This window comes from Pipra filicauda, unplaced genomic scaffold, assembly GCF_003945595.2.
Source record: "Pipra filicauda isolate LSUMZ 115617 unplaced genomic scaffold, ASM394559v2 scaffold122_size2191957_pilon, whole genome shotgun sequence".
In the NCBI taxonomy this organism is placed as follows: domain Eukaryota; kingdom Metazoa; phylum Chordata; class Aves; order Passeriformes; family Pipridae; genus Pipra; species Pipra filicauda.
Window position 1 is genome coordinate 820,525 of NW_024103685.1, and position 14,562 is coordinate 835,086.

The 14,562-nt window shown below is 41.3% G+C and overlaps 1 protein-coding gene across 1 annotated transcript; it reads left to right on the forward strand.

Annotated features, from left to right (window-relative positions):
* Positions 1–12,165: 12,165 nt before the first annotated feature.
* Positions 12,166–14,181, forward strand: MAP1LC3C (microtubule associated protein 1 light chain 3 gamma). Its single transcript, XM_027750675.2, has 4 exons — positions 12,166–12,315; positions 12,402–12,457; positions 12,587–12,693; positions 13,670–14,181. The coding sequence occupies exons 1-4, from the start codon at positions 12,258–12,260 to the stop codon at positions 13,878–13,880; spliced, it is 432 nt and encodes a 143-aa protein (XP_027606476.1). The 5' UTR covers positions 12,166–12,257; the 3' UTR covers positions 13,881–14,181.
* The last annotated feature ends 381 nt before the right edge of the window (positions 14,182–14,562 follow it).

The window sequence follows — 14,562 nt, forward strand, 5'->3', positions numbered from 1 at the left end:
GTTTTCATAACACAAAGGAGAAAGGTGATGGATACAGAATCATTTGTGCAGTTGCCATAGCACTAACAACAGTGGGAATTGAAGTTTTGATTTATGGAAACTCCCATAACATACCTCTGTATCAGCAGTCTTTTCTGGTCTCTTTTCAAGTGTGATGCCTGGCTGCACTCCAAAACCATAGTCCCTCCTAATGCTTAGAGACATCTTACTGTTTCTTTTGCTCCCTTACAAACACAGGTGACTTCTCCACTGTTCAGGCTGGAAAGTATGGCAAGATGCTCCGCTTCTACAGGGTGTGTTTGGCACCCAGCACAAGACAGGCCTTTAGCACTCAGTTTACACTAATAAGAAGAAAATACAAATAATACCCCCCCACACTTAAAACCATTATCAACATATATAGTTCTGTAACAGGTGGTTATTATTATTATTATTGGAGATATAAAGGATTATTTTTGTTTAATTAGCGGTCCAGCTCGTCTGTGATAAGAATATGACTCATTGGTACAAGAATGAGGTCCTGCAGATTTCTGACTTTTATGAAGCCAGGGAAAATTGAAGGTATTTGCTATTTTGATAGAGGTACTCAGAAATATTGCAAGATGATACTTCCAGTGCTTTCAGATTTTGCAGTGCACTCTGGAAAGGGAAAACTACCCTGCTGGCCAATTATCCTAAATAAACCATACCTGAACCTTGAGCTACAGCACATTTGTCCTGGATTGTTTCAGCTTGGATCTGACATGCTGTATTGTACAAAAATTGTTTTGTGCTATGTCCTTAAAGACCTCCGTACAATTCTCTGCTAGGCAGAGCTTTTGCAGCCCTACTTTCTACTGTCATGTGGTGGAAAAAAAACATTACTCACTGCATGCTTGGAGCCCAAATCAGTCTGGAACACACTTGCATTTTGTTCATATTTTTCTGGAGGTGCAATGACCGCAGGGGATAAAATCCCAGGCTCTAAATGGTTTTCTGCCTATTAGGCAAACAAACAAATGTCCCCTGTAGGGTTTGCACAGAGCCAGAGGCTGCCTGAAGTTTTTCGAGTTGTCATTCTGGTCTGTCACAGTGTGGTTGAGGTGAAAAAACAGCTTATATGAAAAACTAAACCTTCTCCCTCTGCAGACATGCTTCTTGTGTGCCTGAGTCAGCACTGATAATGTTATGGAAACCCCAACCTTCCCTTTTTTTAAAAAAAATAACCCTGAAAGGCCACTCAAACAATATACAAAAATCTTATAACTCAGGCACTCAAATTTAGAAAAAAGGACTATAACTTGTACCTAAATCAGCAATCTTATATGGAAGCTGTAAAATAGCAGGGCAAGCTGTGAAAAGGCAGGCCACTTCTTGTTGCCTAACTTGATCATACAAGGTAGAAAATACTTGATTTAAACTTATTTCCAAGAATAAAATCAGTGTTTTGTTTTCACACTGCAGGAACATTTATAAAGATGAGTGGTTGTCAAACTGGGTGATCAGGGGATGATTGTCCTTTCCTTAGTACCAGAATGAAGGATCATTGGATGAAACTACTAACAACCAGAAGGTTCAGAATGAACAAATGGAGGTGGGTCCTCACACCACATGTAGCTAAGTTGCAGGAACCACTGCTAGCATGTTTTTGCAAATACTTTATGTCAGCATGAATTAAAAAGGCTAGTGGGCAGAGTCATAGAAGAAAGTACATCTGAGGGTATTAAGTACTTCCGCCCAGCTCAGGAAATTATTATGCTTCAAATGGCAGAGGATGGACAAGTATCATTTCATGTTCTCATATTCTACCTTAAACATTTTAGTAATTTTAGGACAAAAAACGTTGTGTCAGACCAAAGGTCCATGTAGCCCTGTAGCCTGTTCTTAACATTTTTGGTAGTGAATGCATAGTTCAAATACAGTCCATTTACATTAGCTACATATGGCCATTTGTACTGGCCACAGCTGGAAACTGGAAGGGGGACTGGACTGAGACGGGGGTCTTGCTGCAATAAAGGCAAGACACCTGAGGGAGAGAGACTCAAACCTGCACTGAGTTGTCTGAAGGTCAGCCAGGAGCATCACTGACGTGTGCAATTCACACCGGTCTCATATCAGAGTGGAAGACCTTCTGATAACCAGGGACGTAAATGAAACATTGGGTTAAAACACCAAAAACAACACATGGTAAACCTTTAACTTGACAGATTGTGCTCTTGCATCTTTTCTGAATAGATTTCAGTCTCCTTGCACTTATTCAGTACTCAAAGCAATCTGACAAAAATTACCTAGTCCATGATGCGAAAGTACATGCACAAGTCACAGTGCACAACTGTAGCTTTTAATGGAGAAATAGATTTCTCAAAATCATTTTTCTATAGAGAATAGGGTTTCTCCAATTCTAAGCATAGTATGTCATAATATCTACTTCTTTCTCTTTGGATTTCAAGATATGAAGTATATTCCAGGTGAGGACAAAGCAATACTGTGCTAATCACTGCACAAAGTACAAATGAGGAAATTGGCACCTCTCTTTTGAAGATAGGTTGAAAATCCCACCAGAAGTGAAAGAGGCTCCAAAGGCACCCAAGGTGGCTGTAACACAGCTAGGAAATTAATCCAGAGTCTTAAAGTTCAGCCTTCAGAAGACGCAAACCTTTCTTGTGGTAATTCTTCATCGGTAGAAAAAGTATCATTTTGTAATGATCACTTCCGAGTGCCAGAACACTATAGCCAGCTTACAGACAGCAGGCTGGAACTAGCCCAGGTTAGTTTCCTGTACTTGCAGTTATGGGAAACTTAAAAAAAAAAGAGCCACACAAAAGTGGCAAGATGCCCAGCTCAACAGGGTTTAATGGTAAGAATATTTTCACCAGCAGTTACCAAACTGCATTACATTGGAGGTTGTGTTGGCATGAGAGAGGGGAGGCAGTTTCATGTATCCATAACATGATGAGTGGGACTTAACTACACATAGGACACTGAGGCTCTGAAAAAGAGACATTGAAAACAATAAAGGATGAAAATCTTCCACTTTTCTTCCTCTGGGCAGAGGCTTCCTCCTGCACCTTCTACATCCTAGACCAAGATCATGTCTCACCATCCCATTGACAATCTGCCTCACTCTGACCCACCCCAACATTTTGATTTTCTCATCAAAGCTATAAACACAGTTTGATTCTGCTCCTGTTTAGGGAAAAAAAAATCTCAGAAGTTGTTCTGCTTGAACAAGATCTCTTCTGAAAAGAGATTTAAGTGTTCATGGAAGAAGAGGATTCAGACTGGGCAGTTGGCTGCCTAGCTCTTCTGTAAGTCCAGCTCAAGTAATTCTTGGTTAGTGACTCCCTCACTCTGCTTCCTCTACTTTGTGACATTAACATGCTAGACACTAACTCACCGCTCTGAAGCCATATGTTAGAGAGGCAAAATATCTAGTCATCTTTAGGCAGTTTGCCACCATCCATCACCAAGCCCATTTCAGAGACAACTGCAGAAAGTTGGATCAGAAAGTAGATTTAAAACCGCATTACACATGGGAAACAAATGCTATCCAGGAAACCTTTTTACAGGTCTAAATTATAAATCATTCCTTGGAAGAATTTTTATTTTGGAGAAGTGTTTGGTGAGATGCTGCATTTGACCACAGACAGCTGGGCTGTTTAATCATTTAGTATCATTTATATCCATAGCAACTTATTTAATCCACTGTTTGTATCTGACTACAAACCTACAGTGGAAAAGAAAAAATACATATATACATGTTTCTGTGTTTATAAGTATATTCTTAGAATCATATATACTAATAAACATTTATATATATAGATATACACACAAAAAACCCGTCAATGTCTGATGTGATTACAACTTCTTGTCTTACAATAAAGAAAATACAAGAACAGAATTAACTCAGGTCACAGATGATATTGAAATTTCAAAGGCAAGAAGAGTTCTTGTGTTAATAAAACATTTATTTTCAGCTTTTGCACTTAACAGTTGCTTGGAGCCAATGCCACATAAGGGACAATCAGCAAGAGTGAGTCTGAGTAACTTGGTTTGATCTTCCAGAAAAAAAAAAACAGTGTAAATGAATGCCTCAGCTGTTGCAAAGCTAGCTTGGTTTCCCACTAAGCTCTTAGTGATATATGGAAATACACTCCACTATTTGTATTTAAGGATACTATTCAACATAATTCAGCATAGCATGATACAAATATTCACACAAGTAGATGTAAAAAGATGAAGAACCAATGGAAAAGAAAAAGCTGTTTGCAGGAGAGAATACTATAAACTCAGAAAAGCACCTGATGAAATATTGAAGGATATATTGAAAGAGAATAAGGGGGTGCAACTCTTGCTTTTGCTGTCTAAAAGTTCAATGTGTCCTTCTAAAATCTGATCACAGCCTTCTTGGAGTTGTTTGGTTTGAAGGAAAAATCCCAGTCTGCAAGCAGAGACAGTTTTAATGATGAACACCTCTGGCTACTGAGCCCAAGAGACTTTAAGAGAGCAGCATAAAACATCCATCATGCTGGTGTGAACAGCCAAGCGTGCATGTGAGGGGAGAGGATTTACATTTGACAGAAGGGTTATGGACCTAATGTTTGTCCATAAACATTGGCAGGCAACTCCAGTGGTTCCCTCTTGAAATTTAGGTCTCTTCTGAAGGACCACTATTTTCTAAGTGTGGTTCAATCTTGTGTTCGAGACATCCTCTTTAAAACTAGAAGAAAATTTACACTTGGTGATTGTCCTCTATTAAAAGTGATGCTACTTAGGGGGAACTGCACAGTAGAAACTAAAATGACAGTATCCTACACATTTGTTCCAAAAGTCTTCATCACAGACAAATTGATAGGAAATTCTGACAATACACAAAATCCATATCAGGAACCTAGTCCTGAACAACCTAGATACCAGTTCTGTGAGTCACTTGATCCTCACATATGGGCTCCCTGAGGTTACCAACCATACATACCAAGAGCCATTCAGTATTCCACAATTGTCATCTACCATATCTACCCTGTTTATCCGTGTCTTTATGTAGGATGAAACTTTCACCAGGTCTCAGATCTGCTTTACTTAATCTTTAATTTAAAACATGGAAAAAATCCTCTTGACCAGTATTTCTTATGCAGGATTCTTACTGCTCTGAGAAGTCTCCCCTTATAAACACTGAGGTGTCTAGGTAAAGGCCACTCTCTGTTGCTGGTGACCACTGTATGGCCACAGTCACCAACAGTAACAATTGTAGATCTGTTCCTGACTTCAGCTCTTGCTGGCTACACTGCAAAACTAGCAATGCACTGCTTTTCAAGACACTGTTTGAAAGAGGATAGGGAACATGAAAGCAAATAGGTAATGAAAGCCACCTGCTTTCCAAACTCTGCAAAATTTCTCTCTCTTTCTCTCTCTCCATTGACCATATACAGCACTTGACAAGACCAGGCTCTGGACCTCATCATCTCCATTTGGAGTATCTGCTGATGTACACGTTTGGGCTATGATTTGCAGTAATCCCATGTCAGTCCTTAGCAGTTGTCATCATTTTTATATCTAATAAATTGTTAGTATTTCTACAGAGCTTCGTTCATAGCACATGAGTATTAGCTGAGCTCTGCAAAACATTTGTTACATGCAGGTAAGCATGTGATATGGCTCGGGGGCTTGGCCATGGTTCCAGGATTTGTTTTAAGATCACAGAATTCAGCAGACCCACCAAGAATAGTTATCTAGGGGTCCCTCTTCGCAAATAGCTGAGCAACATCCCTCTCGTTTACATCCGTTAATCTTGGCATTTTTCATAACATTTTACAAAATTCCCTTAAAAAGATTTCTAAAACAAAGCAACGGTCTTGAATTTGTAGGACAGGAACTTAATCTTTCCTTTACACTTAAACTTTTTTGCTAGTGTTGGGATTTGGAACTGTCTAAGCCTTAGACATTTCTGCTGAAAGCATTTAAAAGTCCCGAGAGCCACAGTTTCTGACGACCTAAATGTGGGCACCTTAAGAGCCCAGATTTTCATTAAGGGCAGAACAATTTCCAAGTTGGGATTACACCTCTTTAACAGGCACCTGAAAAGGGAGGTATCCAGGGGTCCCAGCCACTCTTGAAAGCTGTGCATTGCCCTCCTGATGAGGCTTTCAACCCTGAAAAACAGCTTAACTCTCTTGACCCTTCTGCCAGAAGGGTCAAACAAAAAGGGTCAAACAACAAAGCTGCCAGCTTCACAGGGACATGTTGAAGCTATTTTTAAAATCCTCTACTCTCTGTCAGTTATAACACTCTTTTTGAAGGTTAAAATAGAAACTAGTTTTCAGAATCTAGAAATCAAAACCCAGTAGATACTTTTGGCACTGTCTGACACATTCTTGTGAGTCTCAACAGTGAGGACAAGAACAAGCTAGATATAAAGCCAAGTTGTTTTATCTGAAAACAACTGAGCTGCCCTGGACAAAATACTTTAAACCCTATGTGGAAGGAAAACCACTTCAAACAGTATTATCATCATATTTGGACAAAGAGTAACTTTTATATCCATTTTTGCAGAACAAGTGATGCTGTTACACCTCTTACCAAGGCATGAGCACTGAGATCTGTAGTCGTAGCAGGAGCACTACTAAACCCAGCAAAGGAGAATGAAATGTGCTACCAAGTCAAACAGCAGACACATTAACATAAGAGGGAAATTGTGTCCCATAATTCCAGCCCATAATAGATATCCAAAAAGTCAGATTTATCAGATGCTTGGTTAATTCAAATCAGAGTTAAATTTGGAGGTTTTCCCTTTTTATCATGCTTTTGCATTAACAGTTGCTGGTGTGCATATGAAGTACCAGCAGTCCCTTACAACAAGCAATTATGTATGTTCTCCTAAAAAATGCCAATGATTCAGCAACAGCATGCATAAACCAGGCCCAATCCCAAAGAAGAGCCTTGTTATCAAGAAACTCTGAACAGCACTATTCAATTAATACTAGCTGTAAAGCAGCCATGACTATGGAAGGCCATGGTATTTTATGAAGGGAAATCCATTAACTGAAGTACTATACCTTCAGGAAAATTTATGTGTCTTGTGCACAGGAAAAACATTTCTTTGGTTTCTCAAAAAGACAACCAAGGAAATTGGCTAGCAACAACATCAATTCTGGTTCTTCTGTAGATAGAAAAGAATAATACATTACATCTTAGCAATGATAACAAGAAAGCAATATATTTTTCCCTTTTTAGCATCTTCCTAGACTTTGAGCTCAGCCTCTGTGGGACAGAAATCTGGTGAACCACTGGTACAGCAGAAAACAAAGTCAAAGATGCACTTGCAGGGACCTTGGCCAACAGCTTACCACCTTATGCCAGCTTTCCTCAAAAAAGAGTCACTGATTTAGTTTTGGTTTTATGTCTAGTTAGAACCACCAGTTTGAGCAACACTTGCAGAAAAATACTGAGAATCTAGGTCTCAAAGTCTTGTAAAATTTAAACTGCTAAACCAGAAGCACTTACCATGTGAAAGAACTTGAAAGCTACTGAGGATACCTCACTATAGTTCAGCCTACTCAGCTATTTCAGTATGGTTGAAAATGTAACAAATTAAAGAAAATCTTGATATGAAAGATAGAGCACTCAGGAAAAGCACAATTAGTGCACTTGAAATGAAAAACTAGTGTAAAGAAACTAGTCCATCACAATGAGCTGAAACCAGGCATACAGTTAAAGGTAAGAAAGAGGACAAATTAAATGAGTCTAACTGAAGTTTCTTTTACAAAAGAGACATTTTAAGATGAGAATCTCAAGCTCTGGTGCAACACAGTCATGTAGTCTCTCATTTAAAAGTAACATAATTCACATCTAATCCTTGTGGCTACACCAAAAAGGTGTCAGAGTTATGATCTAGGTTCAGTGTAAGGGTTAAAAAATCAGGAGAAAAAGAACCAAAAATACATATAAAGTCTAGCCAATCAACCCAGAAATACCACTTTTGAACTTATCTTAGCATTTTGAGATAGGTTCATGATCTGAGTCTTATTAGTGGGTGAATTTGGATCAAAATCAGAGATACAGTACTAAGCATCCCCTTAAACATAACAGTACTCCAGCTAGCCTTTTGGTATAAAGACTTATGAATTCAGTAATTTAGTTACTGGCACACAATTACTTGAGACTTATCCACAAGAGTGGGTTTGCTTCTGTATCACAGGAGGAGATATAGACAGACCCAGAGTTGCAGAAGGAAAGAAGGAAGCAAAGGATTCCCTATCTGTAACTACCCATGTTCAGGGAGCGTGCAAATATTCAGGATAGCCCTTTTAAAGCCCATTAAGTTGGCTGGTTGAGCCAGACTGCTTGAGGGCTCATCAAACTCTTCTTGACTACTTTTACTTACAGACAACCCCTGTGAAACCATGTATTTAATGTAACTATGCATAATACTGTAGAACTTCACAGGCTTTCACAGTGCATAAAATAAGCCTTCATTCTGCCATCACATTTTTTCCCTAGAACATCATGCTGAAATTTCTCTTTCTATTTAGTTAGGCTGCTTAAATAAATAAATCTCAGTCCCTCTAGCACTGTATCATTCATATTTAAATTGTTAGTCTATAGATAACTGTTTTCTGCCTTCTATACTTAATCCCTCTGCCTCTCTTACATATCCACTTGTGTTCAAGATTATTAAATGCTGGATGGAATTTATAGCCAGAGCAAAGCCCCATCTGTCATCCAAGTTTTGCTATACTTGGATTAATTCAGTAGCACTTGCATACTGACTTAAAGAAAAAAGCTAATCTCAGTTCATGCCATACTAGAGTGCTTTTCACTGTGTAACAGTGGAGCAAATCTCTTCCACTGGAACATGAATCACTTCTAATGCCATCCAGATTTTTACATTTATTGAGTTTTTCTGACTAAGTCTGACCCTTGGGTTTGCCTTCATTAGGTGTTGCACTGTTCAGCTACTTGGCAGGACAGACTAACAAGCTTCAATTCACCTTCAGGCTGGGATCCCTGCTTCCTGAGCTCTGGCAAGAAAGCTTTGGCTATTTAAAACATCACTGCCCTCACCTTACCAAAGTCCTGGATGTTACTGCTCTGGTGGCAGAGTGGCAGGGCGCTGCCTCCTTGCCTGTCCTTGGCCACTGGTCTGCGCATTAGCCAAGCAAGGGATCAGCTTTTGGGGACTGGCACAAGCTGCGCCTGCTGGGGAGGCACCCCCCAACCATAAGGAGAGGCAGGCAGCCAGGTGGTTTGTTTTAACCCATGCTCAGGACTCCTTACAGGGCTTTTACTCATGATGGCATAGGAGCATCAGAGAGCACTGGCGAGGCTCCTGAAGGTAAAATGCAGTGCAGTTACCAGATTTTAGCTGTATGCTAAAACAACAGGAAAAAGCTTGGCCAGCCTTATAGCACTCACACATACTACTTTAAAGCCCTGATCAAACTACCTTGGTTGTTTGGTTAATGTAGGCAGCTCTTGATCCTCATCTCCACAGTAGCTCACAGATCCACCAGAAAGCAGCGCTATTAGTCTCACAACACTTGCAAAAAGTAGATGCCTGCCTTTGGGTATGTCATTGTGTCCCTGGGACACATCTGAGTGTTGGAGAGCACTTGCAGAACAGATCACTTCAATACAGAGACAATGGATATATGTGAGAATTCCGTTACCCAGCTGCCAACCTGGGACTTCAGAAGAGGCTATGAATGTGGCAGTGAAACTGGACTAGATAAGATATGCAATTCTGGGTTTGTACTTTAATATTCAGGGACTTACAGGATGCCTATAAGTGTTGGCTTTGGACATTCAAGCAGGTAGAAACAGACTAACAATTCACTTTGTTCCTTCCATTTCCATTTCTGTATGGTGCTCTAAGTACTCCATTCTCTACACAAAACTGCTCTATCAGTTCATTAATTATGTGCATGTGAGAAAAACTTCCAAGGGAAAGGAAAGAATTAAGAATAAATTCCACATTTAGGTCTGAAACTCAGGAGCAAGTGCACGTGCTATACAGACACATGTTAGACATCCCAATCTCTCTGCCTCCAGGAAAGGTAACATGTTTACATTATTAGTTAGCATATGCTCACTAAAGCCATGGTTTGTGCTCACTCTTAGCTCTCACAGACATTAGTTCTGCAGCTGATTGCCAGGCTGGAAATTCATCTTCTTTGCCTCATCCTCTTATTAGGTATTCACTTTTCTCTCTAGAAGCTGCTATAGGAGCTTATGATTATGAAAAGAAACCACCTCTCCCTGAGAGCAGGGGTCCTGATACTTGTATGGAGCCATGCTTTTGTACTTCGTCTGCAGTGAGAGGTGACACAGAAAGCAGAGCACTGGTGTAGCATGTTCCCTCTCCTATACACACAATGGATCACAGATCTTTCTACTGGATCTACTGGGCAGAAACCAGCAGGAACGTGTGGAAGAACCAGTCCACTTCCTGAACAGCTTTGGAAAGCACCACAGTTGACCACTTCAAAGAAAACACACTGTGACCTCCACACATCCTTCTGCAGGCTTTGTTCCTGTGCTGTCCATTCTGTTTCTTTACCCTTCAAGTTATTCTTCTGTTCCTTCATCTTCTTAAATACGTCTCACCATACTGAGTTATGGCATGATGTCAGTTCTGTGGCACACATACTCCTTCATTCATGCTTCCCCAGTCTGTCACCTCATCTCTACTCAAAGAGCTTAAGCTAGACCCAGCTACGTAAGCAAACTCCTGGGCTTACCTGCCCTGATGCAGAGGTCTACTCATAAGGACGAGCTGTATCCAAACCATTCCAGCGTAGGCTCAAATCCTTTCTCAAAGTTCAGAGCTCTTGCTCATGAATCCCTCAAAGCAAAGCATCTTCTCTGCCCAATAAAATTTGTGGTGCCACGTGGGGGAGCTCGTGCTGTGGCTAAAGCTCATCACTTCCAGATCGAGAGAAAAGGGCAGCTGAGCAGCATTAACAATTTCAGCTGCTGAAGACTCTCTTCTGCACAGGCTGGTTGAAAATCATGACATATGCATACATAGTGCACACTCACTTTAATAGATGTTCCTTTTCAAAATTATCTTAGGTGACAGTCATTGACTTTGCCTTGAAAAAGCAGCCGAACCCATAACTCATAAACTGCAACTCATAAACCTGGCAACTTGCAGTTGCCCTTAGCCTGGTAGAATCATAGAATCATTTAGGTTGGAAAAGACTCTAAGATCACTGAGGCCATCCATTAACCCAGCACTGCCAAGTCCACCACCAAACCATGTCCCTAAGTGCCACACCAAATAAATAGTGAGCAAAATGATAGATCAAATAAAATGAAAATTCCTGTATTTTAAGGGGATAAGCGAAGCAAATGAGTAATGGGGATCAGTTCCAGATGCACACTGAGATGATTTATACAAACTACAACTAGGCTGGAGTTAACTTTAGTCCTTGTTGAGCTACGTTTGACTGCAAAGCCATCTTGACAGCTGAAGTAAAAGCAAGTGAACAAGCAATCCAAAAGGCAAGGAATTTGTCTCATTGTATTTAGGAAATAGACGGACCTGAAGTCTGCTTGGAAACCCTTAAAATGACAACCATGTCTTAAGAGACAAAGAGAGTTAAAACTTAGCTCTCCAAGTCATTCAGAAAATAAGCAATCTGGTAGCCTGAGATGAAAAACGACATGGTGTTTTTGGTTGGTTTTTTTTTTTTGGCGGGGGAGAGGAAAGGGTGTGGTTGGTTTTTGTTGTTGTTGTCGGTTTTGCCGGTTTTTTTTTTACCAAATAGTTCAAGAGCAATTTGTAGGTATGAAGAAGCCTGGCCATATGGAAAGGGAAGACAGATGGGGGAAGTCCAGCCTTAAGCTTCACCCTCCAACCACCCCGCAGGGTAGTCAAAGACCTCTCACAAAGTATTACATTGCCTTGTACGCAAAATATCTCGCAGTTTGGATAATTTACATCACACAAAGCAGCGCACGGAAGGGACGCCGTGGGGCAGACGGGAGAGTCGGGCTCACCGTCGGCACTTCCACATTCCCTGCGCGCCCAGCTGACGGTCGGACGAGGGATAGGAAGGCGGCCGAGGGAAGAAGGCGGGAAGCGGGAGGCACGGCCGCCACTCAGGGCCGCCCCGCATCCCCGGGGCCGAGCGGGGCGGGCTCTGCCCGCAGCCCCGGGTGCGGCCGCCGGGGCGGGGCGGGGCGGCCCCGGCGGCCCCGGCCCCATAAGAGGCGCGGGGCGGCGGTGGCTGCAGGAGTTTTGGGAGTCACAGCGGGAGGGAGGAAGGAAAGGGAGGATGCAGGCGGCGCCCGGGGCCATGGCGGCCCGGCCCTTCAAGCTGAGGAAGAGTTTCGGTAGGGGCGGCGGAGGGGCTGAGTGGGGGCGGAGGGGCCGCGCCCACGCGTAACTCTCCTCTCTTTTCCTCTCCTCTCCCGCACAGCCACCCGTCTGGAAGAAGTAGCAGGAATCCGGGCGAAGTTCCCAACAAAAATCCCGGTAAATCTCTATTTTGTTTTCGGAGGTTTTTGCCAATATTCTAAACCGTAGCGTTGGGAACCTCTCTCTAAAATGTGGGAGGGGAGGGGACGTTTTATGTTTTGCTGACTATGGCTCTAATTAAAACAGGTAATTGTTGAGCGATACCATAAAGAGAAATACCTTCCTCTCCTGGACAAAACCAAGTTTCTGGTTCCCGAGGAGCTGACCATGACACAGTTCATAACCATCATCAGGTGGGTAGCTGGGGCTGGCTGCTGCTCTCCAGCCAGGTGTTTCTTGGCGCTGTGCTGGGACATTTTGCTTGCCTTGGTAGGGAGGAGGATAAAGGTGTTAATAATGTAATGGCTTCCCTTTCTTGCAGCTTTTCAAAGAAAATGAACAGTTGTTTTCACAGGTGCATTTGGGGAAAAAATGGGGTCTATGCTTTTTTTGAATCCTAAAGTCTTCTGTCTTCTCACTGACTGTAGTGCATAAAGACTCCTGTTCTGCTTTCTTCCTGCTTGATGGACTTGGTACTGGGGATCTGTGATTTTGTTCTGCTTATGACTGCCACTGCCTTGCTCTCTTGCTACATCTAGCTGAATGTGCTCAAGTTCAAAGCACTCCTACATGTGAGTGGTATGAAATGTGCTTCTAAATTGATTTTAATGAAATGTTACAGGGAAGAAGTCTCCCAAAATATTGTTATTTTCTGACAAAGTATGAAGGCTGTGTGCTTTCCAGCACATTTCCTAAAGTGTAGGAAAAGACCTTTCTAGACTATAATTTCTGTAAAAGATGCTTTTGGCTCTTGGACAATTTAGATCCTGAGCCTTGTATGTAATGTGTGTGACAAGGACTCTTCTTTTGAAGGTAGACTTTATAGTAAGTGTAACAGACTGCTGCTGGAATCCTTTACAAAATCTGTACTGCAGAAGCTTTTAGGTTCTACTTGAGCTTTTCCGTGGTAACTGTGAACTCAAAGCCCATGCCCAGTAGCACTCATAGTCTAACCATGTAAGCCTCTCCCCAGAGCACAAGCCTTTCGGCTTCCAAACATAGTTAACTTCCTGCTGATGGAGACATTAAACCACAAAATGACTTTATGCAGAATTTCTTGTATATAGTTAATGCAAACTGCTTTGCTTAATGTATTTCATAGACTGAAGTTGAAACCATAATACATTTGCTAATGCTCATTCCTTTATTTCTCCTCCCTTTTTCAATTAGAAGCAGGATGGCTCTAACTGCTACACAAGCTTTCTACCTGCTGGTGAACAACAAAAGCCTGGCCAGTATGTCTTTGACAATGGCAGAAGTGTACAGGGACTACAAAGATGAAGATGGCTTTGTATATATGACCTATGCTTCCCAGGAGATGTTTGGATGCTTTTTGACCACTGCTCAAGGGAAAACTATGGAATACTTTCAGAAAACTTAAGGTTGGGTCCATGTGCTGCAGCAAAGCAGTTTGCTATGAATCATGCCTGTGACATGAACCTTGGAGATGCTCCTTCCACTGTGAGCTCTTGAGCTTTGTAGCGAGGAGTTATGACCCAAAAGCTGGCAGGACCAGCTTAAGGCAGAAAAAGTGGTACACTCTTCTTAGGTAATAATTTGAATATATATTTTTATATTTCAAGACACTATGGGGTTTTTTTTTTTTGAACTGCACCTCCACTTTTTTGCAATATCAATCTTTGTTGTGTAACTGATTTTTAAGGTGCCCTGGAAGCCAAGTCTAAGAGTAAAATAAAGAAGTTTTTTAAGTATTGAGTTGCATATTAGTTTTAATTTGGGGAAAGACTGTTAAAGTCTGTCTAGGAGAAGGTCTTACAATAATTCTGGGAATTTGAGTTCAGTGCATTTTAAATGAAGCACTGCTTGTGTAGCTACTCTGAATTTTTGAATGGAGTGTCAAAGCTTAAGTCGTGTCACCCACAAGCAAAACCATACCTATAAATGGTTTATTAAGCTGCGTATCTGAGCTGTGAGATTAAGCAGGACTGTATTAGTGCCAGAGCAGTATTAAGTTTAACACCTGGATAAACTACTATCAGCTGTTACAGAAAACACTATCTGTGATATAGATAACTACTTGTTTAAATAAGTAAACTGATGGC

Excerpts from the sequence above, each read along its gene's own strand:
- MAP1LC3C (XM_027750675.2), top strand. The coding sequence starts at position 12,258 with ATGCAGGCGGCGCCCGGGGCCATGGCGGCCCGGCCCTTCAAGCTGAGG. Across the intron at positions 12,458-12,586 it reads AGTTCCCAACAAAAATCCCG|GTAATTGTTGAGCGATACCA; the intron begins GTAAATCTCTAT and ends TAATTAAAACAG. Across the intron at positions 12,694-13,669 it reads CAGTTCATAACCATCATCAG|AAGCAGGATGGCTCTAACTG; the intron begins GTGGGTAGCTGG and ends TTTTTCAATTAG.